The 26,805-nt window shown below is 41.7% G+C and overlaps 2 protein-coding genes and 1 pseudogene across 13 annotated transcripts in view; 1 reads left to right on the forward strand and 2 right to left on the reverse strand.

The window, feature by feature from the left end:
• Window positions 1-905: 905 nt before the first annotated feature.
• Window positions 906-10,122, reverse strand: PEX11A (peroxisomal biogenesis factor 11 alpha). Of its 3 annotated transcripts, none has more exons than XM_004056743.5 (3): window positions 9,941-10,122; window positions 5,804-5,919; window positions 906-3,321 (listed from the first exon to the last, which is right to left on the reverse strand). In XM_004056743.5, exons 1-3 carry the CDS (start codon window positions 9,994-9,996, stop codon window positions 2,750-2,752), a joined length of 744 nt encoding a protein of 247 aa, XP_004056791.1. In that variant the 5' UTR covers window positions 9,997-10,122; the 3' UTR covers window positions 906-2,749. The 3 variants fall into 3 exon arrangements, with proteins under 3 accessions (XP_004056791.1, XP_063554908.1, XP_055219066.1); XM_063698838.1 differs by having other exon boundaries at window positions 906-3,058; window positions 9,558-10,054; XM_055363091.2 differs by lacking the exon at window positions 9,941-10,122 and adding an exon at window positions 9,558-9,868.
• On the reverse strand, window positions 6,284-9,297 carry LOC129526978 (large ribosomal subunit protein eL42-like; annotated as a pseudogene).
• Window positions 10,123-10,152: 30 nt separating the features above from the next.
• The window catches only part of WDR93 (WD repeat domain 93), a 52,904-nt gene continuing 36,251 nt past the window's right edge, over window positions 10,153-26,805 (forward strand). For all 10 annotated transcript variants that reach the window (XR_008671808.2, XM_031002213.3, XM_055363084.2 and 7 more), the window contains exons 1-4: window positions 10,153-10,220; window positions 21,063-21,405; window positions 22,310-22,502; window positions 24,924-24,988. Coding sequence is in view for 9 of the 10 variants with exons in the window: in XM_031002213.3 (XP_030858073.3) it covers window positions 21,103-21,405; window positions 22,310-22,502; window positions 24,924-24,988 (561 nt within the window). In the remaining variant the exon portion in view is untranslated. The remainder of the gene's footprint in view (window positions 10,221-21,062; window positions 21,406-22,309; window positions 22,503-24,923; window positions 24,989-26,805) is intronic.

Genomic DNA, 26,805 nt, shown 5'->3' on the forward strand with positions numbered 1-26,805 from the left:
CCAAAGGGCAGTTTTCAGCCTTCAGAGTAGTGGCTTTGGGCCAGAGGGAACATAGGGCTTTGTGCCTGAAAGCTCTGCCAAATCAAATAGTCCTTTGGCTGCTTTAGCTGGGAGTGCAGAATGTGGGTGAGAGGTGAGAAGTGGTGAAAGGGCCTAGGAGAGTCCCGAGGGAAGACAGAAGTGTTAGTTTTCTAGCAGTAGCTTGCAGGGCATAGAGTTCTATCTTCTTTCCTTCTCCATACCTGCCTGCTTTCCCTACCCCTCCACCAAGTGAGAGCAGGGACCTAGGTCATCTTGCTCACAAGTGGATACCCAAAACCATGCATGGCACTCAAACATTCATTGTTGAATAAATGAATTGTCAGGCAACAATGCTCAGTTGTGAATGTGCTGGGCTGTACATCTACGAAGAACTTCTTCGATTTTTGGCATCCCTCATGAATGTGGAGGCTCTGGGGTGGAAAACATTAGTTACAAAGAAGGATTCACAGGGAGGTACCAGGACACCATTAAGGTTTACACAAACCTCTTAGAAGAGGTAGTATTTCCCAAACTCCCCACCACTCACCATTGCAGAGGACAAAAGTACCAAGATGGATACCACTGTAACATAACATACCACCATGAATTCAAGGCAGACTTACCTAGGCAGAAGCCAGCCAGCGATTGACAGGGCTACTGTAGAGCACCCTCTCCATGGCAGCAGTCTAGATGAGTTCATTTCAGAGGTCCCTCTCAACCCAGAGGCTCTACATCTCAATCTTTCTCCATCCTCCTCCTCAGCCTGGATCTTCTAGCCCAGAGCTCGCTGTACCAACTGTGTAGGCTGATTGAGGATTATCTGCTGGATTGCCTTATGTTTAACTCTTCTCTCTTCCCAGAACACACTCACAGACACAAGTCAATTTTGTCTAGAAATTTATTGAACATAGTTAATCTATTACAGTACAGGATCTGGACAATAAAAATAGTTATTTAAGCTTTTTATTTGCCCTGACCTAGTAGCTTTCATGTCTCTTAAAATTCCCTAAACTTTATTTCTCAAATCCCATATCGTGATTGGTTAAACAGACAGCCAAGAATCTGAGTCTATTTTTTGAGAATCTCAATCACATTTCTGGGAAATGTGACTTATTGAATACATATTTATTTTCTCATTTCCATTCAGATAAATGACACAGCTTTGCTGGGAGGACTGACATCGGCCTCCTACCTGCTGGCATCCTATTTCTCTACCTCACCTCCCTCAAACTAAAGGATCTGTAACCACATATAAAGACCCACACCCAAGATGGCAGATAGGAACACAAGTCAATGTCATTGATTCAGCATTCCATCGTCCTCTTCACTGGCTTCCTCCTGTGCTTTCCACCTCCCTCAATCACCCTACAAATAAGACGTCTGATTTATCGTAGAAAATTGTGACTCTCTTACATCTGGAGTATTCATGAAATTTTTTTGACTGGATAAATTTTGATGAAAATTAATGTAGAATTGCCTAAATTGTTAGAAGGATTTAAATAAAACAATCTAACTGATAAGTCTAAATATGGTTTTAATTTTTTTTTAAGACACAGGGTCTTGCTCTATCACCCGGGCTGGAGTGCGGTGGAAGCTCACTGCAGCCTTGAACTCCTGGGCTCAAGTGATCCTCCTGCTTCAGCCTCCAGAGTATCTGGGACTACAGGCATACGCCACCATGCCTGGCTAATTTTTTAACACTTTGTTGTAGAGATGGGGTCTCACTACATTGCCCAGGCTGGTCTTGAACTCCTGGCCTCAAGCAATCCTTCCGCTTCAGTCTCCCAAAGTGCTGGGATTATAGGTGTGAGCCACCACACTCCACCCCGTTTTAGTTTTTCTAGAAAAGAATATAAACCACTGGACAAGGAAGTTTCCAAATTATGGGAGAGTAAGAGGCAAAAAACAGGATTCAGGAGGGGATCACATTTCTACTCAATTCTGAAGACAGTGGGAGAGCATGGAGAGAACACTTGATTAGGAGTCAGAGGAATGAGGCTCTAGCCTCAGTTTTTTGTTTGTCTCACTGTCAGCTTCTTATCTGTCACAGGCTACATATAGGCACCCATTGTGACCCTGTACCTATTTTTATAAGTCCCTCCGGTCTGCTTCTGATTTTTGCTTATTCACTGCACCCATAGACACAATTTATACCATGAAGGTGCCTGATGCTTTTCTGATTCTACTTCTGCACAGAGCAAGGATATGAGTGCAGTGATGGTATAAGGGCCAACAAGTTGAGAGGCTGTAAGCCCAGCTCTCCTCCATCCTGCTACTGACATCAGAGCCTCTACTAGATCTGAGAGTGCCATGCACCAGACCTACTGTAATCATGTGAAACCAATGATCCACATAACCCTAAAGTTATTGTATACTAGTGTTCAATGATCAGTGTGATTGGGTCTTTTTAAATTTTTTCCTTTCAATTTTTATTCATTTAGCAAATACTAAGCTCCCACTATGCACATAAGAGATGTTCAATCAATGTTAGATGAAGGGAAAACATTCAGAAATTCACAAGTCACTCCAGCACTCCAAAAACATACAACTCTTCATGCTCCTCCCTTCTCCGTTCTTGGCCTCATCTCTGCCCACGTCATAGGTTGTTAAATGCTCACATGAACAAGAACTTAAGCACAGTATGACACGGCCTGTGACTTATACAAATGTCTATCCCACTAAGAGGCCATCTTTTAAAGTAGGTACTAGTTCCAAGCCTAAAAACACCCTAACGGGTCTTCAGCTTCATCTGAGGATATGCCACAGTGATCATGCCTGCTATAGAGGACACAAGACCTCCAAGTCCAATGATGCCAGGATTGGATTTATAGATCCCCAGCTGGTCCAAAGGGTTCAGGATATCACAAAGGTTCTTCACTGTGTCCAGGAGCAAGGGAGGATGCTGCTTCAGAGATCGGAATAAGATAAGTAGAAAGGATTGGAGCCATTCTGTTTCCTCCTCAGCCACGCTGAACCAAAGAGGATCCTGGGATGCCGATTTTTCTTTCTTTGCCCTGTCACATGTAACTCGTTTCATCTGCAGGGAGATTTCATACAGATCCCTGACCAGGCTCAGCAGAAGAGAATAGTAGTAGTGGTGAGCAGCCCTCGTTCGCCATTTCTCTTTGTTGATGCCAGAGGTGAGACCTACGCTCCTCACCCAGAGGATGGTGTCACAGATGAAATAAATCACACGGTTCAGGTTGGCTAATGTTAAGCATAAGCGAGGTACCAGGTCAGTGGCATGAATGCTCTGCTCAGTTGCCTGTATAGCATGTACCACATTGCCTAGTCTGAACCCTGCAAGTAGAACCCACAATAGTGAACAGTTATTTCATTAGTACACAACGGGAAGATAGAATCCCTGTATCAGGGTGAGGAGCCAGCTTTTTGTTGTTTTTTGTTGAGACAGGGTCTTGCTCTGTCACACCAGCTGGAGTGCAGTGGCACCATCACAGCTCACAGCAGCCTCAACCTCCTGGGCTCAAGCAATCCTCCCACCTCAGCCTCCCGGGTAGCTGGGATTATAGGCATGAGCCAGTGTGCCCAGCTTAGCACTGGTCTTTTTAACAACTGATGGTCATTAAAGGCTCAGCCTTTGTTCAGAAAAAGAGAAAGATTTTACAGTACATTAAGGACACCTAAAGTGATCTTGGAAGGCAAAAAATACAGTGACTCTTTAAATTTACCTCCTCTATTGTAATGAACACCTTAATGTTGACTGACAGCATACTCCAGGCAAGGTCAATCATGAGTGTGGACTGTTACATTTGATTATTTACCAGCTACACTTCTTTAGAAGGAAGGTACCATGATAACATAAACTCCAGATGCAATACTCTCTTGGAGAGTCTGATGCCTTGCATTTTATTTATTTTCCAGACAAAAGACTGTCTTTTTAAAAAACACTATTATCATTTTGCCATTTCTCTGGTCCAAACCCCTTTTGGCTACCTATTGCCAAGAAAATAAAGTAGAGATGGTAGAATTTAATGGATAGAACAATTAATAATATTGTCACAGAGCTCCTAGTTGAATGAAATCAACCATTGCAATGGCATGTCCTTATGTGAGCATGTAATTCAATTCATCAGGGATGCATCAATCAATAGGTACTTACTGAACACCTTCTGAGAAAGAGTTATAGTACTAAATGTCACGGAGGATACAAAAGAAGTACTTTTCCTTGAAGGACCATACCTTAGACTCAGGAGGCGCTCAGAAGTAGCTACTTTCAGAAAACTTATAATCTCAGAAGGGGCTGGGCGCAGTGGCTTACACCTGTAATCCCAGCACTTTGGGAGGCCAAGGTGCACGGATCACCTGAGGTTAGGAGTTTGAGACCAGCCTGGCCAACGTGGTGAAACCCCGTCTCTACTAAAAAAAATAAAAAATAAAAACAAAAATTAGCCAGGCATATTGGCACATGCCTGTAGTCCCAGCTACTAGGGAGACTGAAGTGGGAGAATTGCTTGAACCCGGGAAGTGGAGGTTGCAGTGAGCCAAGATCATGCTACTGCACTCCAGCCTGGGCAACAGAGTGAGACTCCATCTCAAAAAAAAAAAAAAAAAAAGAATGTTTGGTATTATGTTATCAAAAATAACATAAAATAGTAAAATAGTATATGTAATGACTATTTTAGTATATAGATTCTGGGTTCCAGTTCTGGCTCTTGCACTAACTGGCTGAATGACCCTGGATAAGCCCCTTCTGGACTTACAGACTAGTGACCTCTAAAGGACCTTTCAGCTCCAACATTCTAAATAATCTAAATAGAATTTCTAATCTTGGCCTTCAGTGCCATCCAGAAAAGCTCGCCCCACCCTTCCCATCCCTCTGCTTGACAATTTAAATCTGTCAAACTAGTTTTGTAGTTTGACAATGATCCTCCCATACAATGGTTTACTCAGAACAGTTCTGAGCCTTTACTAGAGAAAACTGCCCTTCGAAACTCTCTTCTTCCTTCTCTCTAGCCTCACCTCAAGTTCCACCTCCTCTAAAGCACCTTTCTTTTCCTCTACCTCAGCCAACAAGTTTGGCACTAAATCTTATATATCATTATTTAAAGCACCTTACTTCTCCCATAAGGCTCAGGAATGTACCTATATAACATAGGTGCTCAAAAGCAACTGATCAATATGTGATGTTCTACATTCCATTCTAATGCCTCTGCTAACCTACTATAGCAACATCTGGTTTTCATCAAACAACAAAGAGTCAGAAAGGCAATTGCTATGAAAAGTACTGGATTTCCCAGTATGACATATTATTAAAGTGAATTTAATAAACACAAAATATTGATTTCACTTTTTACCTTTGGCATGAAACCTACCTCAAACATGGTCTACAAAAATGTATCCACCTATATATCCTCTAGCACTCCTCAATAAAGGAAAAAGGCAGGTGGTCTAGGATATAACTATTTCACTCTTGTTTAGAACAAATGGGCTCACAAGAGCAGAAGCTCATGTCAGAGACTGCTAAAACATACTATGATTCTAAGAACTAAAGGTGAACTAACACATTGTCTGTCTCACTGGTTATGATTCAGCAGAAAGATAAGGTGTAGCACCAGATGTGAACATAAAAGGGTGTTTATGAATGGTCTGCAGCAACACATTCGAACCTGTTGTGCCATGAGGACAGCCTTACTGGTCAATTTCACCAATAAACTTGATTGACTAGAAATTAATGACCTAGAAATTACTCCGTGAATTACAGGGTCTGAGGCTGAGGATTCTAAACCAGGAACCACTGTCCCTCAAGAAACAGGGTACTTACATTTACGACCAGTGCTCACACTGGACTCCAGTTTCTTGAGCTTCATTACCACCTTCTCTTTGCCAGCTTTGGGCTCTAACAAATATCTAAGCAACATGCATGTGTACTGAGTGGCTCTGAAATGGAAAAAAAAAATTGAAAAGAATGATTTACAAACCAAATAAAACTTAATTCATGAAGTAAGGGAAAGAGAAACACATGCCTCCAGACAACATTTCCAAGACCATTTCTCATGTAGCAACTCTTACAAAAGCAAAATTCTGCAACAGTCATTCTACAGGAGAGCCAAAGGGTAGAACATATCATGGAAATTTAACACAAAGGTAATGAAAACAAATTCTGCAATAATGCAGCCAATGTGCCTCCAAAAGGCCTTTTGCTGGCACAGAGAAATGGATATAGTCAAAGTGAGAAACTGTACAAAATCTCCCTCATGTTAAGTCTACAAAGATCCATATTCCTTCTCTTCCCCGGTGTAGATTTCTTTCTTTCTTTTTTTTTTTTTTTTTTTTTTTGACCGAGTCTCACTCTTTCCCCAGGCTGGAGTGCTGTAGTGTGATCTTGGCTCCACTGCAACCTCTGCCTCCCTGGTTCAAGCGATTCTCCTGTCTCAGCCTCCCGAGTAGCTGGGATTACAGGTGTGCGCCACCACGCCCAGCTAATTTTTGTATTTTTAGTAGAGATGGGGTTTCACCATGTTGGCCAGGATGGTCTCGATCTCCTGACCTCGTGATCTGCCCTACTCAACCTCCCAAAGTGCTGGGATTGCAGGCATAAGCTAATGTGCCTGGCCTGATTTTCAGATTTCTAAAATGAACTTTTCTACCATGTACTTAACCTACCATCTATGTGACAGGACATAAACTCAAACCAGAACCAAATGAAAAGTCCACAGTTTAAAGATTGTTTAATTTTTTATAAACGAAAGGACCAAATACACACCAGTACATAAATTAGTATAAATATGTTTTCATAGTTGTCTTTCAAAACTTATTCGTATTTTACATAAAATACAGGCAGAATCCTGCTTAATAATACTATATATTTAATAAAGTGATTATTGTCATGCTTACAAATAACAATGACTTACTAATATAAATGTAGGAGAAATTTTACATCACATAGTCACACATCCAAATCCATTTGGCAATCTACTAATAAAGTAGGTGCCTGGTTCCTACTGTCTTGTAAGTGCATTTGAATCCCTTTATGCTATAAATATTATTCTCAATAAAAATGCGGTACATTTTCCATTTTCTAAAATAGTGAACTTGTTACTAGGAATGAAATAAAAAGAGAAGACTGGAATCATAAACAATCGCTTTCTCTTTTTTAAGTGTGCTTCCTGGTTACAGGGCTGGTCATGTCAATGACTCTGCCTTTCTGAGCTTTGGTCTAACAATAAGGATCAGGCCAACAGTAAGACATTACTTTTATTTATTTATTGTTGAAGTGAACATAAACTCGATTTTATTGTCTTCATAATAAAAGATGACACTTAGAACTGGATCACTTGGCCCTTTCTCTTCTTATCTCCTCCCAGTTCAAAATGCTGGCATCTTTTAATAGCCAGGATTCTCTTAGATCTTCACTGGGCTCAACACACTCAAGCTTTAGCACAAACTTCTTGGTAGTTTTAGACTTTTTCTGGAAAATCGGCTTAGTCTGCCCACCACAGCCACTCTGCTTCCTGTCATAATGCTGCTTTCCCTGGGCATACAGAGAATCCTTGCCCTTCTTGTACTATGTCACTTTGTGGGGTTGGTGCTTGCCACACTTCTTACAGTCCGACGGGTTTTAGGAATGTTCACCATGTTTGCATGAGCATTATTGGCACAGAAAGCAAGGTATTATTTTATGAATGCCAGTGTGGTCATAAAGGTTATACAGATCATCAAGGAGGCTGGGAAATGAATGCTAGAGATCTCAGATCTTTTAGAATAAACATATCTTAAAGTATTATTATTTTTCGAGACAGAGTCTTGCTCTGTTGCCCAGGCTGGAGGGTAGTGGTGCGTTCTTGGCTCTCTGCAAACTCCACCTCCCGGATTCAAGCGATTCTCCTGCCTCAGCCTCCTGAGTAGCTGGGATTACAGGCATGTGCCATCACGCCCAGCTAATTTTTGCATATTTAGTAGAGATGGGGTTTCACCATGTTGGTCAGGCTGGTCCCGAACTCCTGACCTCATGATCTGCCCACCTCGGCCTCCCAAAGTGCTGGGATTACAGGTGTGAGTCACTGCACCCGGCCTAAATGATGATGATGATTATTTTTTATGTTTTTATTTTTTTTTAGACGGAGTCTTGCTCTGTCGCCCAGGCTGGAGTGCAGTGGCGTGATCTTGGCTCACTGCAAGCTTTGCCTCCTGGGCTCATGCCATTCTCCTGCCTCAGCCTCCTGAGTAGCTGGGACTACAGGCGCCCACCACAACGCCCAGCTAATTTTTGTATTTTTAGTAGAGACGGGGTTTCACCATGTTAGCCAGGATGGTCTCGATCTCCTGACTTTGTGATTCGCCCACCTCAGCCTCCCAAAGTGCTGGGATTACAGGTGTAAGCCACTGCACCCGGCCTAAATGATTATTTTTTTAACCAACTTCCTTGATAAACCCTGCAGGGTACATTCTAGGTACACTGGAATTACAGGTTTCTATTTAATGAAATTTCTATTTAATGAAGCTTGTATATAAAGCAACCATTTAAAAAACCTATCAAACTAATGAGAAAGCCAGTATAGCTTGGTAGTTAAGTGGGCACTGGAGTCATTTGCGTGGATGTGAATCTCTCAGTTCTGCCATGTAGTACCTATTAACCTCTTTCTGCTTCAGTTTCTCCATCTGAAGTGGGGAAAATATTTAGAGTATCTACCTCATAGGGTTGTGATGAGGATTATATAAGTTCATAGTTGCAAAACACTGGGAACAATAGCTGGCATAAAGATGGCTTCCAAAAGCCTCATTATTGGGGCCATTCTAATTGATCTGTTTGTATCAGCACTTGCACACCCAGAAGAGAATGCAGAGCTGTTAAATAAAACTGCAACTGTAACTATTTTTTAATTAAGCAAGAATCAACCAAATCTCTAAAACATCATGAACTAGTACTGTATTCGTATTAAAGATACAATCTCTCAGTTCTTTTCGTTTCTTATGGAACCAAAAGAAAAAGAGACACAATCTCTGTTTAATATTTTCAGTAGCACAGCATGAACCTTAGAGGTGCAGTTAGTTCTTTCTGAGCTTCTCCCCACTGTATTTCCCCCCAATCCAGTTGGTGTGGTCTCATCCCCGCTATATTTTGTTTTACAATTTACAAAACTATTCCACATGCAGTAGCTCAATGATACAGCTTGGGCAATAATGGAAGAGAACTTCTGTCTCTCCTCAAACATTTCAAGAGGTATTTGAGACCGGGCGCGGTGGCTCGCGCCTGTAATCCCAGCACTTTGGGAAGCCGAGGTGGACAGATCACCTGAGGTCAGGAGTTCGAGACCAGCCTGGCCAACATGGCAAAACCCCGTCTCTACTAAAAATACAAAAAGTAGCCGGGCGTGGTAGTGCACGCCTGTAATCCCAGCTACTCGGGAGGCTGAGGCAGGAGAATCGCTTGAACCCGGGAGGCGGAGGTTGCAGTGGGCCGAGACCGCGCCACTGCCTGGGCGACAGAGCGAGACTCCGTCTCAAAAGAAAAAAAAAAAAAAAGAGATATTTGAAGTCACACCAAGTGGTTTGCTTCCCTAGCCACAAATACTAACCCAAAGTTTCTCTTTAAAGGAGATCCCTCGGAAGAATGTTGAGTGGAGAGAACCAATCTTTCTGTGCCCGGAGAGCAAAGTTAGGAGGGGAGGAGGATCTGTCAGCAGGTGTCACGTCGTCGGCGGTCTCGAGGCGGCTAGGGTGCCGGGCACTGGGGCTTTCGTGCACGGGGCTAGGACGGGACGCGGGTGCGTTGGGCCCACTCACGTTGAATTTAGGGTAAGGAGGGGCTCGGATACTAAACTCCCTCCGTAGGAGCTGGCAACGTCCTTCCTGCTTCCATCTACTAGGCTATCACCTCCTTTTTCTCGGGTGCCGGGGAATAGGCACGGGAGCCGAGTTAGGGCGAGAAAGGGGCGGAGGCCGCTGGCACCTGACTCACCTGAAGAGTCGGTCCCGGCCCTGGGTCTGGTTGGTGAAGCGGGTGAAGGCGTCCATGGCTTCTAGCCCAAAGGCCACGAGTCTCACGGGGCTCAGGCGTGGGTCCTCTGGGGCCGCCGGATCCCCAGGGAACGGTCAGTCCCAAGTTATCCGCTGAGGGGGAGGGGCTGAGTCTCTCCGCCCCAGAGGGGGCGGGCGCACTTTCTGTAGAGCAACTTCGCGGACTTCCGGTTTAAGCCGGAAGTTGTGGTTACCAAGGCGACGCAACGCCGCCCGGCCAGGTGAGCAAAACTTCTGATCTTACCTTCGGGTGCCGGGGCTCCCCTCGAGTCCCAGGACTCCCCTTTACCTGTAGAGTCTCCTAGAGGAAAGTCTGAGGGGGTCCGTCTCCCCAGACTCGGGCGTTTCCGGATGCCTGACGCCTCCCCGCAGATCTCAGGTTCTCAGGAACCCGGGGTGAAATCCCGAATGGTCTCTTCAGCTTCAGAACTCCCCTGAGCTCTTGCTTGGGACGGTGGGGCCTAATCATTTCCCAGCGCCGTGCCTCTTTCCCTTGAGCTACACCAGCTCTATGTCTGGTGAAGGAAGTGGTTAGGGCAGAGATAAGCCAATTCACAGTGTGAACCTAGCATGGGAGGCGGATGAAGTGAGAAAATGTTCTGCTTGGATTATTGAACATTGAAAGAAGATTGTTACCTGAGGAAATCCTAAAAGAGTCATTATGAGCAAAGTGAAGCAAAAATAGATTGCAATGAAATTGCACCGCTGAACATTCGTTCTGTGCGGCTTGAAGAAAAGGAGCCTTACCCACTCCGTGGCAGTAATTTTATAAAATGTACCCTCTATAACCACAAAATAAGGTCGGCCGGCGCTGTGGCTTACGCCTGTAATCCCAACACTTTGGGAGCCGAGGTGGGCGGATCACCTGCGGTCAGGAGTTGGAGACCAGCCTGGCCAACAGGGTGAAACCCCGTCTCTACTAAAAATACAAAAAAAGTAGCCGGGCGTGGTGGCGGGCGCCTGTAATCCCAGCTACTCGGGAGGCTGAGGCAGGAGAATCGCTGGAACCCAGGAGGCGGAGGTGGCAGTGAGCCGAGATTGTGCCACTGCTTTCCAGCCTGGGCGACAGAGCGAGACGCTGTCTCAAAAAAATAAAATAAAATAAGGTGAACATTTTCGTAATCTTTATTCCCTCGGTCAGGCCAGCTCCTAACATTTGCAGGCCCTGGGTAAGAGTACAAATGGAGTCCAGCATACCGTATGTTTAAATATTTTAGTTATAAATCAAGCAACAAATTGTTAAGTAAAATATAGTCTGTTTTCCCACATTGACAAATAAACCCTCATAATGATGTAGAAGGCCAGGTTCATCTTCAGAATCCCTAGACTCCTTAGAATACCTGGAAACACAGCTGGAATATGGCAGTGTGGGGAGAAATGGCCCCCAGTCTTTTCCCACTTCCCTTTCTTTTCTGGTTTCTGGTGCCCACCTACATTCCCTGCCAGGAGCCTTGTATACCATCCTGATACTCCAAGCCACATCCAACGTCTGCCCATACCTCTGCAAGCAACCATGCCTTTGCCACCTTTTCAGATCGAGGAGTGCTCACATTAGCAGCTGGGTCTGCCCTCAGGTGAAAGCTGAGAAGGGCTCATGCAGGCCATGGTGTCATTTGGGCAGTAAATTCCAGGGGTATTGGTACCCTGAACATGGTCTAGACTCCAGAAGAGGGAAACTAGGCTTTGGGTGAGCATATCTCCTTGGCCCCATGGGTTACTCATTTTTTGTAGAGGAAAGAGCCTCGAAGAGAGCCAGAAGTTTTCTCTAAGTACATGGCCCAGGTCAGGGCAATTCTGCAAGCAATAAGAATTTATTGAGTCCTGGCCATATACCAACCACTGTGCTAAACTCTAGTCGTAGGGTAATAGGTTAACAAGGAACACAGTAAACTGACAAGTACAACACAGAGATATGTTAGATGATAGAGGTGAGCACAGGGTGCTTCTAAACACAGATGTGTATCATCTGTTTTTTGTTTTTGTTTTTGAGACAGAGTTTTGCTCTTATTGCCCAGGCTGGAGTGCAATGGCGCAATGTCAGCTCACTGCACCCTTCGTCTCCCGGGTTCAAGCGATTCTCCTGCTTCAGCCTCCTGAGCTGGGATTACAGGCATGTGCCACCACGCATGGCTGATTTTTTATATTTTTAGTAGAGATGGTGTTTCACCATGCTGGTCAGGCTGGTCTGGAACTCCTGACCTCAGGTGATCCACCTACCTCGAGCTCCCAAAGTTCTGGGATTACAGGTGTGAGCCACCACGCCTGGCCTCATCTGTTTTTTATACCTACAATTCTGCCTTTTTCACAATATCATATAAATTGAATCATATAGTATGTAGCGTTTTCTTTTCTTTTCTGATTTATTTTACTTAGCATAATGCATTTGAGATTATCTATGTTGTGCACATCAGTAGTTTGTAATGTTTTGTTCCACAATGTGAATGTATTATAATTCATTATCCATTCACCCACTGAAGTACATTTGTGTTGTCTCTAATTTGAAGCCATTATAAATAAAGCTGCTATAAATATTTAAGTACAGATTTTGATGTGAAACATAAGTTTTAATTTTCTTCCTGTAATACGCAGGAATGTGATTGCTGAAACATATGGTATGTTTAACTTTGTAAGAAACTGCCAAACTGTTTTCCAAAGTGGCTATCCTATTTTGTATTACCACTGACAATGTGTGAGAGCTTATCTGTTTGCCTATTGGTGGACATTGGGTTGTTTCCACTTTGGGGCTGCTACAAATAAAGTTGTAATGACTGTTCGTGTACAAGTCTTTGTATGGACATATGTTTTCAGTTCCCTTCTACCACTCCTAAGAGTGGAATGACTGGATATGATGGTAGATATGTGTTTAAGTGTCCTGCAGTGGACAGGCCTATGCAAACCTACCCCCAAAAGTCTGAGAAAGCTGAGAGGCCAAAGCAAGAGGCTGACATACCCAGTTTCTCAGAAACAAACATTTAATAAATAAATATAATTTAAACAAACAAACAGAAGCCATGTCTGTGTCTCAGGAAGCAAGACAAGATGGTGGATCCCTGCCATTATCCACCAGACCCAGGGTTTCTGTGCTATAGAGAAAGGTGCTTCAGAAGGAATGTGTAAGATAATTGCTTAAGGACAGAATTTATGGCAAGAATGATAACATCAAGGTTGTTTTGACCTAAGGGCAATATTTACAGTAAGTGGTGCTCTTACGCAAGGAATGAGTCAAACTGGAAATCTTAGAGGTTTTTCTGGAACTGGGGATAATCAGAAGTTAACATGGAGGATTAGCATCCAAGATGGGAGTTGCTTTGGCCTCCACATTAGCGTTTTAAGAAATTGCCAAACTGTTTTCCAAACCAGTTGTACTATTTTGGTTTCCCAATAGTGTGTATGAGCATTCTTATTGTACATCTTCAACAACACTTTCATGGTCTATCTTTTTAACTTTAGACATTTTAATATACGTGTAGTGGTATCTCATGATTTTAATTTGCATTTCACAAATGACTAATGATGCTGAACATCTTTTTATGAGTCTATCTGCCATCTGTATATCTTCTTTGGTTAAGTATCTGTACAAATCTTTTGCACATATTTAAAAATTGTTGGGTTATTTCTTTTTTTTTTTTTTTTTTTGAGACGGAGTCTCGCTCTGTCGCCCAGGCTGGAGTGCAGTGGCACGATCTCGGCTCACTGGTTTCACACCATTCTCCTGCCTCAGCCTCCCGAGTAGCTGGGACTACAGGTGCCCACCGCCACGCCCAGCTAATTTTTTGTATTTTTTAGTAGAGACGGGGTTTCACCATGTTACCCAGGATGGTCTCGCTCTCCTGACCTCATGATCTGCCCGCCTTGGCCTCCCGAAGTGCTGGGATTACAGGCGTGAGCCACTGCACCCGGCTGGGTTATTTATTTTATTACTGAGTTTTGAGAGTTTTAAAAATACTCTGGACACAAGTACTTTATCAGATAAGTGACTTGCACATATATTTTCTCCCCATCTGAGGATGACCTTTTATTCTCTTAACAGTGTGTTTTGAAGAAACACAAGTTTATTTTTGAAAAGGTTTAAATGACCAGTTTGTTCTTTTTAGGTTATACTTTAATGTCATATCTAGGAAATCTTTGTCTAAGTGAAGATTGCCAAAGTTTTCTTCTAGAAGTTTTATAGTTTTCAGTTTTACATTTAGGTGTATGATTTTACTTTGAGTTAATTTTTGCATATGGTGCAAGGTATGGATCGGCATTCATTTTTTTCCTATATAGATATCTAATTGCTCCAGCATTATTTGCTGAAAAGAATATCCTTTTTCCACCGAATTGTCTTTGTGCTCGTGTCAAAAATAAGTTCTCCATATATGTTTGCATCTAATTTAGGACTCCTTATTTGATTTCATTGATCTGTTTGTTTATTTTGATACCAATACCACACTGTCTTGAATATTGTAGCTTTGTGATAAGTCTTGAAATTAAGTAGTGTTAGTCCTCCAATTATGAGTTGTAAAATTAGCTTCTTAATTTCTGGAAAAAAAAAGCCACCTAGGATTATCATAGGGATTGTGTTGAATTTGTACATGAATTTGAAAAGAATTGACATTTTAACAAAATTGAGACTTCCAACTCATAAATAAGGTATCACACTCTCCATTTATTTAGGTCTTCTTTAATTTCTGTCAGCAATACTTTATAGTTTTCAGTATATGGGTGGGTGTTTTTTAGAGAGGGAGTTTCGCTGTATTGCCCAAACTGGAGTGCAGCAACCTGATCATAGCTCACTGCAACCTTGAACTCCTGGACTCAAAGCAATCCTCCCACCTCAGCCTGCTGAGCTGCTAGAATTACAGGTGCAAGCCACCTTGCCTAGCCCAGGATACAGGTTTTATATATCTTTTGTCAGATTTATCCCTAAGTATTTCATGTTTTTGATACTGTTGTAAATGGTATTTTTATTTCAATGTTTGGTTTGTTATTGCCAGTACATAGAAATACAATCCGTTTTTGTATATTGAACTTGTATCTTACCACCTTGCTCTCCTCATTTATTAGTTCTAGAAAATGTTTTTGTAGATTTCCTCAGATTTCCTATATAAGCATATCATCTGGAGATAAAGACAGCTTTATGTTTTTCTTTCCACTGATGAAATAGTTCCATCACTCCAAAAAACTCCCTCATGCTGTCCTTTTTTTTTTTTTGAGACAGAGCCTCACTTCGTCACCCAGGCTAGAGTGCAATGGCACAATCTCAGCTCACTGCAACCTTTGCCTCCCAGATTCAAGCGATTATTGTTCCTCAGCCTCCTGAGTAGCTGGAATTACAGGCGCACACCACCACACCCAGCTTATTTTTGTATTTTTAGTAGAGGTGGGGTTTCGCCATGTTGCCCAGGCTGGTCTTGAACTCCTGACCTCAAGTGATTCACCCGCCTTGGCCCCCCAAAGTGCTGAGATTACAGACATGAGCCACCATGCCCAGCCATGCTGTCCTTTTTGAATAACACCCTTCCCTGCTTATAACTCTTGACAAACGCTGATCTGTTCCCCATTACTCAGTTTGCATTTTTGAGAATGCTGTATAAATGGAATTGGACTGCATATAAATTTTGAGACTGTTTTCTTTCACTCGTCATAATGTCTTTGAGATTCATCCATGTTGTTGTGTGGATCAATAGTTTTTTGCTTTTTATTACTGATTAGTATTCTATTATATGGATATACCACAGTTTGTTTATCCATTGATAAACCTGTTTAAGGACATTTGGATTGTTTCCCATTTTTGACAGTATAAGTAGAGCTGTCATAAACATTTGTGTAGAGGTTTTTGTGTGAACTTACATTGGTGGTGGTGGTGGTGGTGGTGGTGGTGGTGGTTGTTTTTGTTTCAGACAGGGCCTCACTCTGTCACGTAGGCTGGAGTACAGTGGTGTGATCATGGCTCACTGCAGCCTCAACCTCCCTGGCTAAAGCAATCCTCCCACCTCAGCCTCCCAAGTAGCTAGGACTACAGGTGCACATCACCACACCCAGCAAATTTTTGTATTTTTTGTATAGATGAGGTTTCGCCATTTTGCCCAGGTTGGTCTTGAACTCCGGGGCTCAAGCAATCTGCCTGCCTTGGCCTCCCAAAGTGCTTGGATTATAGGTTAGTTTCAATACTCCTAGGGTAGATACTCAGGAATGGGATTGCTGGGTCATATGGTAAATATATGTTTAACTTTATAAGACACTCTCAAATCCTTTCTCAGAGTGGCTGTACTGTTCAGCATTTTCAACAGCAATGTATGGGAGTCCAGTTGCTCTGCATCTTCACCAGTGCTTAGTATTGTCAGTTTGTTTGTTTGTTTGTTTGTTTTTTAGAGACAAAGTCTCACTCTGTTACTCAGGCTGTAGTGCAGTGGCATGATCACACCTCACTACAGCCTTGACCTCCCTGGCTCAAGCAATCCTCCTACCTCACCTGGGACTGAGGTGCACGCCACCCCCACCTCAGTGGTTTTTTAAAATTCCTTGTAGAGATGGGGTCTCACTGTGTTGCTTAGACTGGTGTCAGACTCCTGGCCTCAAGCAGTCTTCCCACCTTGGCCTCCCAAAGTGCTTGGATTACAGGCATGAGCTGCCACACCTGGCACTATTTTTTTTTTTATTTTAGCCATTCTAATATGTATGTAAAATATTTTAAACATATATTTACCATATGACCCAGCAATCCCATTCCTGAGTATCTACCCTAGGAGCATTAAAACTATTAAAAGTGATCCATGGGTTATTAAGAAGCGTGTTAGTTTCCTAATATTTTGAGGTCTTGTATATATTGAACCATCGAAATTTCTGTTATTGACTTCTAAAATAATTCTGTTGCAGTCAGAGAACATACTTTGTATTATTTAAGTTCTTTTAAACTTAGAGTTTAAACTTAGAGTTGGTTTATGGCCTGGAATATGGTTTGTCTTGGTAAATGTTTCATGTGCACTTAAAAATAATTTGCAATCTGCTGTTTTGGGTACAGCGTTCTGTAACTGTCAATTGGAAAAAATTACTTAATAGTGTTATTGAAGTTTTCTGTATCCTCACAGATTTTTCTGTTTATGTGTTCTATAATTTATTGAGAAGAGGGTATTGAAATCTCTGGCTGTAATTGTGGATCTTCCTGTTTCTCATTAAATTCTATCCATTTTTACTTTGTGTATTTTGAAGCTCTGTTATTAGGTGCATAAACATTTAGGACTTTTATACCCACTTGATCAATTGACACCTTTATAATTTTTTTTTTTTTTTCCTGAGACGGAGTCTCTCTCTGTCACCCAGGCTGGAGTGCAGTGGTGCAATCTCGGCTCACTGCAAGCTCTGCCTCCTGGGTTCACGCCATTCTCCTGCCTCAGCCTCCCAAGTAGCTGGGACTACAGGCACCTACCACCACGCCTGGCTGATTTTTTTTTTTTGTAATTTTAGTAGAGACAGGGTTTCACCGTGTTAGCCAGGATGGTCTCGATCATCTGACCTCGTGATCCGCCCGCCTCAGCCTCCCAAAGTGCTGGGATTATAGGCATGAACCACTGCGCCTGGCCCACCTTTATCATTATTAAATGAACTTCTTTATCACAGGTAATATTCTTTGCTCTGAAATATACTGTGTCTGATATTAATGTAGTCACTCCAGCTTTCTTCTGATTAGTGTTAGCATAGTATACCTTTGTTCACCCTTTTAGTTTTGGCGTATTTGTGTCTTAATACTTAAGTGGGGTTTTTGTGCACAGCATATATTGAGTCTTATCTATTCTGACAACTTCTATCATTTGATTGGAGTGTTTACATTTGATGTGATTATTGATATGGTTAGATTTTGCTATACATTGTTTGTCCCGTCTGTTCCTTGTTCCCTTTTTCCTCTTTTTTGCTTTTTTAAATTAAGTATTTAAATTGAGTATTTTCATGTGTTTTATTGCTTTTGTTGGCTGGAACTGTTTGTTTTATTTCCTTAGTGGTTAATTTAGGGTTTAGAGTATGCATCTTTAACCTAGCATAGCCTACCTTCAAGTGATATTGGTATACTTCCATTTCTCCCCTCCTAGCCCTTGTACTATTATTGTCATACATTTTTCTTTACATGTGTTATTAATCCTACACTACATTTTAATTTTTTTGTTTAAGCATTTTAAATATCTTTTAAAGAGATTTAAATAATAAGAAAAATATTTTAATTTGCCTAATGCATCCAGTGTTTTTCACTTCTTTATGTAAATTTCTATTTCCACCTGATATCATTTTATTTTATTTATTTAATTAATTAGTTTGAAACAGGATATCTGTCACCCAGGCTGGAGTGCAGTGACACCATCATGGCTCACTGCAGCCTTGACCTCTCGGGCTCAAGTGATCATCCAAGCACATGCCACCACGCCTGGCTAATTAAAAAAAATTTTTTTTGTAGAATAAAGGTCTCCTTTTGTTGCTCAGGATGGTCTTGAACTTTAGGGCTCAAGTGATCCTCCCACCTCAGCCTCCCAAAGTTCTGGGAGCTACTATACCCTGATCCTTTTCCTTTAGCCTAAAAGCCTTTCTTTTACGTTATTTATTTTAATGCTAGCTTGTTGATGATGAATTCTTTCAATTTTTGTATGTCTAAAAAGGCTTTATTTCACTTTAATTTTCTGAAAAATATGTTTTCTGGATATAGAATACCAGAGTGACAAGTTTTTTTCTTTCAGTACTTTCAAGATGTTGCTTCACTGTTTCTCACTTGCATGGTTTCCTTCAATAAGTCTGCTGTTATTTTTTACTTTGTTCCTCTGTACATGGGATGCCTTTCTTCTTCTGGCTGCTTTCAAAATTTGTCTTTACCCATAATTTTATATAGTTTTTCTTCTCAAATCTGTGGGTTTATAGTTTTAATCAAATTTAGAAAATTTTTGTTCATTATTTCTACAAAATTTTTTTCTGTTTCTTCTCTCTTTTGGGGATTTCAGTCACTCTTGTATTAGGCCACTTCAAATGATCTCACACCTCAGTTCTTCTCTTTTTTTCAGTCTTTTTTATTCCTTTGTTTCATTTTGTTTCTATTGCTGTGTCTTCAAGTTCACTAATCTTTTCTTCTGGCCATCTAATTTTTCCTCTGAAATCTTCATGTTAATCTAATCTGATGTATTTTTCATCTCAGACCTTGTAGCTGTGTCTCTAAAAGCTCAACATAGATTTAGAAAGATATAGATACAACAGTTACAGCTTTATAACTGTGTGGAAAAAGTTATAACTGTTTTGTCTGCTAATTCTAATATCTTTATTGACTCTGGTTCAGCTTTAGTTGATCGATTTTTCTCTTTATTATGGCTTACATTTTCTTGCCTTTCTATAGCCCAAGTAATTTCTTTATTGGATCCTAGACATTGGGAATTTTACTCCATTGAATGCTGGATATTTTTACATTCCTCTAAATATTCTTGAGCTTCGTTCTGGGATGCAGTATGTTACTTAGAAATAGTTTAATTATCTAACTTCTAAGATTTGATGGGTGACAACAGAGGAGCATTTATTCTAGGGCTAATTTTTCCCACGACTGAGGCAAGATTTTTCGGAGTACTCTACATAATCCCTGTGAATTATGAGGCTTTCCAGTCTTGCTGGTGGAAACAGGCATTATTCTTGGCCCTCTGTGAGCTCACCTTACTCTCCCCACTAATTACTTCAGGTGGTTCTTCCCCCAGTGTCAGCTAGTGTCCTCATACTCACACATGGAAAGCATCACAGATGTACTCCAGCCGGTAAGAAAAGATGACAGTGGCAGCAGGGCTTTTATGAGACTTCATGGACCCTAGGCACTCACACAGTCCAAGACCCTACTCCACTATATATTAAGCACCTTAAAATTTATCTCATGTTCTACATTAAATATTTTTTTAAAAACTGTAACATATGAAAGCCTTTTTATAATGTACACAATATTGGGGTTTTTTTTTTTGAGGCAAGGTCTCACTCTGTCATCTAGGGTAGAATGCAGTGGCACAATCTTAGCTCACTGCAACCTCAAACTCCTGGGCTCAAGAAATTCTCCCACCCCACCCTCCCAAGTAGCTACAGATGCATACCACCATGCCCAGCTAATTTTTAAATTTTTTATACAGATGGGATCTTGCTATGTTGCCCAAGCTAGTCTCAAACTCCTGGCCTCAAGCAATCCTCCCACCTTGGCCTCCTGAAGTGCTGGGATTATGGGCATGAACCACCCCACAGGCCCTACAATTTTGAATTTTCTGAAGTAAAGATTACTTGTTCTCTTCTTGTAGACATGAACTTTATTTGTATACATATACAGACTTTATATAAGTTGATGTATGCATATATATGTGTGTGTATACACACACACACACACATAGAGTGGAGCTAATAAATTGTCAATATTTTTGTAAATATTTAATTATCATCCACAGGAGCAATAAGTATTTCATTCCTCAAATCTGTGGCACAGATAGAAGTGGAAGTTTATGGGTCTTATTTTGGTCAATTCTTTTTTTAATGTCTCAAACATTTCTGGAGGCTCTTGAAAAATCTCATGGGCCCTGAGCACTGTGTCTGCAGAACTTCTGGGCAGCAGCAGTGGGAAAGGAGAAAAGGGAACAAATCAGACAGTCGGGATTGGGAGTGCTTGAACTGCATCTGATGGGGGGTAAAGGAAAGAAAGGGAGGAGAGTCATGGCTCACTGCCCACCTGGCTTGGGCACAGCCATCTGCAGAGAGAAAGAGAATGAGGAGAAGGCATAAGTTGTAGGAGAGAGGGTGAATTGTATTTGGGACAGAAAGACATCTGCCCTCCTATCAACAAGGGTATAAAATTCCTCTTTCCTTCTTAGTACACATCATCTAGGGTTGGCCTGGAAAATACCTGCCTCCTCTAATGTCCTTACTAATATGAAGAGCATATCCTAAGAATGTGGTAATAGTCCTCTGGTAATTAAGGAAAATGCCAGTCTGTGGAATAAGCAGTCCCTATAGGCTATTGTGCTAGAAAAGGATGGTGTGCTGTCTTCTCATTGCTTCCTTTCTTCCAGAATTCCTTTGTTTACTTCTCTTATCAGCTTTTCAGTTTCATAGAGGTTCCCAGTGCCACCTTCTGTGATGTCATTCCCAAGAGGAAGTCAGACCCAGAAGATAAAGCACCCCATTGGTACACGAAAGGGACCATTGGAGGTGCCACCCCCAACAGAGAAGGACTGGCCTAAAGACGATGAAGAGGATCATGTCCTCGTGGATCCAGATGAGGAGCTGGATTCCTTGCCTCAGCCTTATCGAATGATCAACAAGCTGGTGAACCTTCTGTTTGACCGGTCTTGGGAAATTATTGAAGAGAGGAACGCACTGAGGGAAGCTGAGAGCAGCCAGATCCAGCCCACCGTCTACCCTCCACTTGGAGAAATCCAGGTATGGAGTAAGCAGTTGACCAGGAGCCCGTTTCTCAGTTGAGTGTTAATAAATGAAAGCCCCTGATCCAGGAAGGAATTCCTACTAGAAAGCTGCATTCAATAAGTCAGTGCATTTTTGAAAGATTAGAAGCATGCTGATGTTGATTAAAACGATCTGGTAATTGCCTGGGGAAATATGGGGTGTTCTGGTTAATTGAATTCTATCCTTTTATATTCAGTGGTTGTTACTGAAAAATCTTCTTAATGTATTAATCTACTCTCTTGCTGGATGGCTGAGGATCTGCCAGTGCCTTGGCTACCATTCCTCCCACAGTGCACTAGCTGAATAAAGTACAGGGCCTGCGGTCATGCCTAGTGTTGTGAATATGCATTTGTTCTCAACTTATTTGTTTTCTCTATTCTCTTTGCCCTAACAGTGAAATACTATGAATTTCTTGATGCTTAGGCAAGAGTTTTAGATGAGCACTATGTTTGGGAATGTTGTTTTTTGGGGTTTTTTTTTTTTTTTTGAGACGGAGTTTCGCTCTTGTTGCCCAGGCTGGAGTGCAGTGGTGTGATCTTGGCTCACTGTAACCTCCGCCTCCCAGGTTCAAGCATTCTCTTGCCTCAGCCTCCCAAGTAGCTGGGATTACAGGGATATGCCACCATACCCGGATAATTTTTGTATTTTTAGCAGAGATGGGGTTTCACCATGTTGGCCAGGCTAGTCTCGAACCCTTGACCTCATGTGATCTGCCCACCTCGGCCTCCCAAAATGTTGGGATTACAGGCATTAGCCACTGCGTCCAGCCAGGAAATGTTATTATTATCTAGGAAGGGCCCCTGAATGTCTCTGAGAAGCTAACTCATAATATTTGAAGACAGTGACAACTGAAAATAATATTTTTTCTTTGTTTTCCCAGCTCAACAAAATGCCAAATTGTATGGCTGTTTCCCAAGACTATGTGTTTATTGGAGGAGCCAAAGGATTCTCAATTTATAATCTGTACAGTGCTAAACAAATATATGCATGGGAGAAGCTTGAGGTTGATGTCACTTCCATCTGGGCCACAGATTTGGGGAATGAAATACTTATTGCTCCTGTGGATGAAATGGGTATTGTTCTTCATCTTCCTTTTTAGCCTCATTTACAGGTACCTGTAGACTGTTGTCAATTTAATCTCCTTTTGAGGTATTGGTGGGGCCAGGCATGGAGACTTCTCCCTGGTCATGTAATAGTAACTATATGTACAAAACAGGTATGGTGGGTCAGGTACTGTTCTACCATTTCACATGTGCTAGCCCATTTAATCCTCATGGCAGCCTTAGGGGGGAAGTAAAATTTTTTATTCCTGTTCAGAAGAGGCAACTGACTTATGGAAGTTAAATAACTTACTTGAGGTAACATGGAAAGTCAGGCTTCAAACCAGGCAGTATGGCCCTGGAGTCCACACCCTTCCAGCACTCAGCAGTCCTCTCATACAAACCAGAGCTTGCTCTTTTTCCCTCAGCCTGAGGATGAACCAGGCCTCCATGAGGAGTATGGTATCGAAAACTGTAGACAGTGTCCTAGATAGGTGAGCTGTTACTCTTGGTTGCCCCCCAAAAGCTAGGCTCCCTCTAGCCTGTCCTTATGTTTGGGTGAAACAGACTTACCTCTGGATTTGAGGAGCTTTCCTACTTTGTGGAGGATGAGAAGGCAAATGTCAGCACTGGCTGGAAGTGAGTGAGGTGGCTGTGTCATATTGTGGCAGGCAGAGCGGAAAGTGCCTGCTCACTTGGAGATCATCTGTGAAGGCATGCATCTCTCTAGACCTCAGGCTCTGCTCAAGCAGCACAGGCACACTGAAGAACTTTGTGCAGGAGAGTGACCTGACCAGACTGGCATTTAAGAAGGGCACTCTAGCAGGAGTTTGAAAAAGGCAAAATGAGAGGCAGAAAAACTATGCAGTCATTAAGGAGAGAAAATTCTGAACATCTGAACCAAGACAGGGGCTGTTAAAATGAAAAGAAAGGCCAGGCGTGGTGGCTCATGCCTGTAATCCCAGCACTTTGGGAAGCCTAGGCAGGTGGATCACTTGAGGTCAGGAGTTTGACACCAGCCTAGCCAACATGGTGAAACCCCGTCTTTACGAAAAATACAAAAAAAAAAAAAAAAATTAGCCAGGCGTGGTGGTGGGCACCTGTAATCCCAGCTACTCGGGAGGCTGAGGAAGGAGAATTGCTTGAACTCAGGAGGCGGAGATTATAGTGAGCTGAGATCGCACCATTGCACTCCAGCCTGGGTGACAGAATGAGACTCCATCTCAAAAAAAAAAAAGAAAAGAAAAAGTGTACTATGGTTATGTAAGATGTTAACATTAGGGGAAGCAAGACAAGGGATACAAAGAAACTCTGTACTATTTTTGTAACTTTTTTATAAGTCTAAAATTAGTTCAAAATAAAAAGCTTAAAAAAATGAAAGGAATGTTTAATGGAAAAACTTAGGGAATGATGGAATATGCATATGGGTCAAGTGGTGGGAAAGTGTGCCTGGGGGGCAATGAAGGAGAATGCCTCCCTCTTTGTGCCTTAGAATACTGGGTGGATGATGATGTCATTTCTTGATAACAGTTATGGGAAAATAAGATTTCAGGGTTCTGTGAGTTGAAGAATTCCATTTGAACATGCGCAGACTTGAGGCATCTAGGGATATCTCTGTGGGAATGTTGATACTCAGAAGGAGTTTGGTGTAAAGATAGGATCATATGTATCACACTACATTATACTAGTTGGTTTCAAGTCTATGTAACCCTCAATATGATGAATCTGAAGGTAGACTGTCTTGGTGTCCCTAGCACATTTGTTGGCACATGAATCAGATATCCCATGAATCTGTACTGGGTTGAGTTAGACGTTTACCCACAGTGGCCCAGATGCCTTTACAAGGTTATATTATAGTATAGAGAGGCAAGTCATAAGTATGTGGGAGGCACCTCAAGAAAGAGGTAAGAATTCATCGTGGGTGATGGTTGTATACTGGAACCATTAGGTTAAATGAGAATTAGATTAACATATTTACTTATTAATTCAACAAAATTAGGAGGAGGAGCTTGTTGGGATTGAGAGGCAAGACACATGGAACAGTGAGCTATGATCTTTCCCTCAAAGAATCTATGAATTCTCAAGAGGAATACAATACATTTGCAGGAAACAGTTGGATAATGGTGTGAAGCAGTAAGGGATGGTGTGCTCAATCAGGCAGATAGGAATCAACCAGTGGATGGATGTAGCCCATGTCTTACAGGAGACGTCTGGGAGATGCCGGTGGAGCCAGGGTAGGTGGAGAGGACCCAGGAAGTAAAACAACCCGAACATTCAAGAGGGGTGGAGGAAGGCAGGGAGACCAAGAGCAGCATAGGCAGTGGAGGGGCTGGGAAGGAGGCCTAAGAATGAGCGAGCTCATGATGGTAAGTTCACAAAGTCCAATATAGAATTTCCAATTTCTCTTCAGCTCAATTGTCTGTCTTAACATTCTCACTTATTTTTCTGTTTCAGGTATCATTAGACTCTTTTATTTTTATAAGGAAGGTCTTTACCTAGTCAAAGCCATCAATGAAGTGGTGAGTTCCTATTCTTTCACCATTAGCTGGGCCAAAAGCTGTAGCAAATTAAGTTTATTTTTAATATGGAAGCAATGATAGCTGGCCTAGATTAGAAAGAAATAGAGACCTCCATGGCCAGAGAGCCTCCTCCAAAATATCCAATTAAAAGATCTGCCACCATCAAAGGGTACATGCTGAATTCCTTGGATTTAGTTACCCTGTTGTCAAGAAAAGAAAATTAGCAAAGGAACTCCAGATTTTTCTTTTGAGAATCAGACCAACATATCTAATAAGTACTTAAAAGTCCCTAAATATCCTGAGCTGTTTCACATTCCCCTTCCCTTGCCTATGCTGTTCCTTCTGCTTCAGATGCTCTCCTTGTCTCCCTGCCTGCCTTGTCTCCCTACCAAAATTTCCCCCATTCTTCAAGACCAGCTCAAATATCTCCTCTAAGATACTTTCCCTTATATACCCAAGAGGAGCGGATCTCTCCCTGCTTTGTGCCACTGACAAAGAGAACACAGTTTCTACCACAGTGTTTCCCACACCCTCTACCCTAGTTCGTTCATGTGACTGCTTCTCCTGAGGGAAGAGGACCTGTCTTATTTACCTTTTGAATCCCCTTTTCCCAGATCATTGCCTACAATACTGTAAGTTCTCAGAAAGTATTTTTCAAATCAATGAATTCCCGAAAGAGAGGGTATTGCTCAGAGTAAGGTGTTTTTTTTTTCTTAAATAGAGACAGGGTCTTGCCATATTGTTGCCCAGCCTGGTCATGAACTCCTGGCCTCAGGTGATCCTCCTGCCTCAGCCTCCCAAAGTACTGGGATTACAGGTGTGAGTCATAGTAGATTTTTTATTATAATTTGTCTTCTAAGAAATACTATTGATGGGCACCAAGGCAATTCAGTGGGGGCCAAAAGAAAGTATTTTCAACAAAAAATGCTAAAACGCTGGAAAAACAAATATGGAAAAATGAACCTCAACTCTACTTCACACCATATATAAAAATTAATTTGATAGAGATTTTAGATCTAAATGTAAAGGCTAAAAACATTTCTTCTTGGAAAAAAAAAACCACAGAGGAATTTTTTTGCTACCTTGGGGCAGGCAGAGATTTCTTAGGACAATGAAAAGCACTAATCATAAAAGAAAATATTAATATTGGACTTCATTCCTCACACCATATACAAAAAGTAACTCAAAATGGATCATATACCTGTATGTAAAACCTAAAACTATAAAACTTCTAGGCTGAAACATAGGAGAAAGTGATCCTGGGTTAGGCAAAGATATTTTAGCCACAATACCAAAAGCATGATCCATAAAAGAAAAGATAAACTGGACTTTATCTAAATTAAAAACTTCTGTAAAAGATATTGTTAATGGAATGAAAAGACAACGCATAGACTGGGAGAATTCATTGCAAATTACATATGTGATAAGGGACTTGTAACCGGAATATATAAAGAACTCTCAAAACAAGGAAAGATGTAACTTTTTTTTAATGGGCAAAGGATTTGAAAAGAAGGGGTCACCAAAGAAGATGTATGGAAGGCAAATAAGATGCTCAAGATCATTACTCATTAGGGAGGTGGAAATTAAAATCACAATGAGATATAATTACACATGTATTAGAATCCTCAAATTAAAAACACTCACCAAAAATAGGCCAGGCACGCTGGCCCATGCCTGTAATCCCAGCCCTTTGGGAGGCAGGCAGGTGGATCATTTAAGGCCAGGAGTTTGAGACCACCCTGGCCAACATGGTAAAACCCCATCTCTACTAAAAATACAAAAATTAGTTGAGCATGGTGGCAGGCGCCTATATCCCA

This window comes from Gorilla gorilla, chromosome 16 (genome assembly GCF_029281585.2).
Source record: "Gorilla gorilla gorilla isolate KB3781 chromosome 16, NHGRI_mGorGor1-v2.1_pri, whole genome shotgun sequence".
Classification (NCBI taxonomy): Eukaryota; Metazoa; Chordata; class Mammalia; order Primates; family Hominidae; genus Gorilla; species Gorilla gorilla.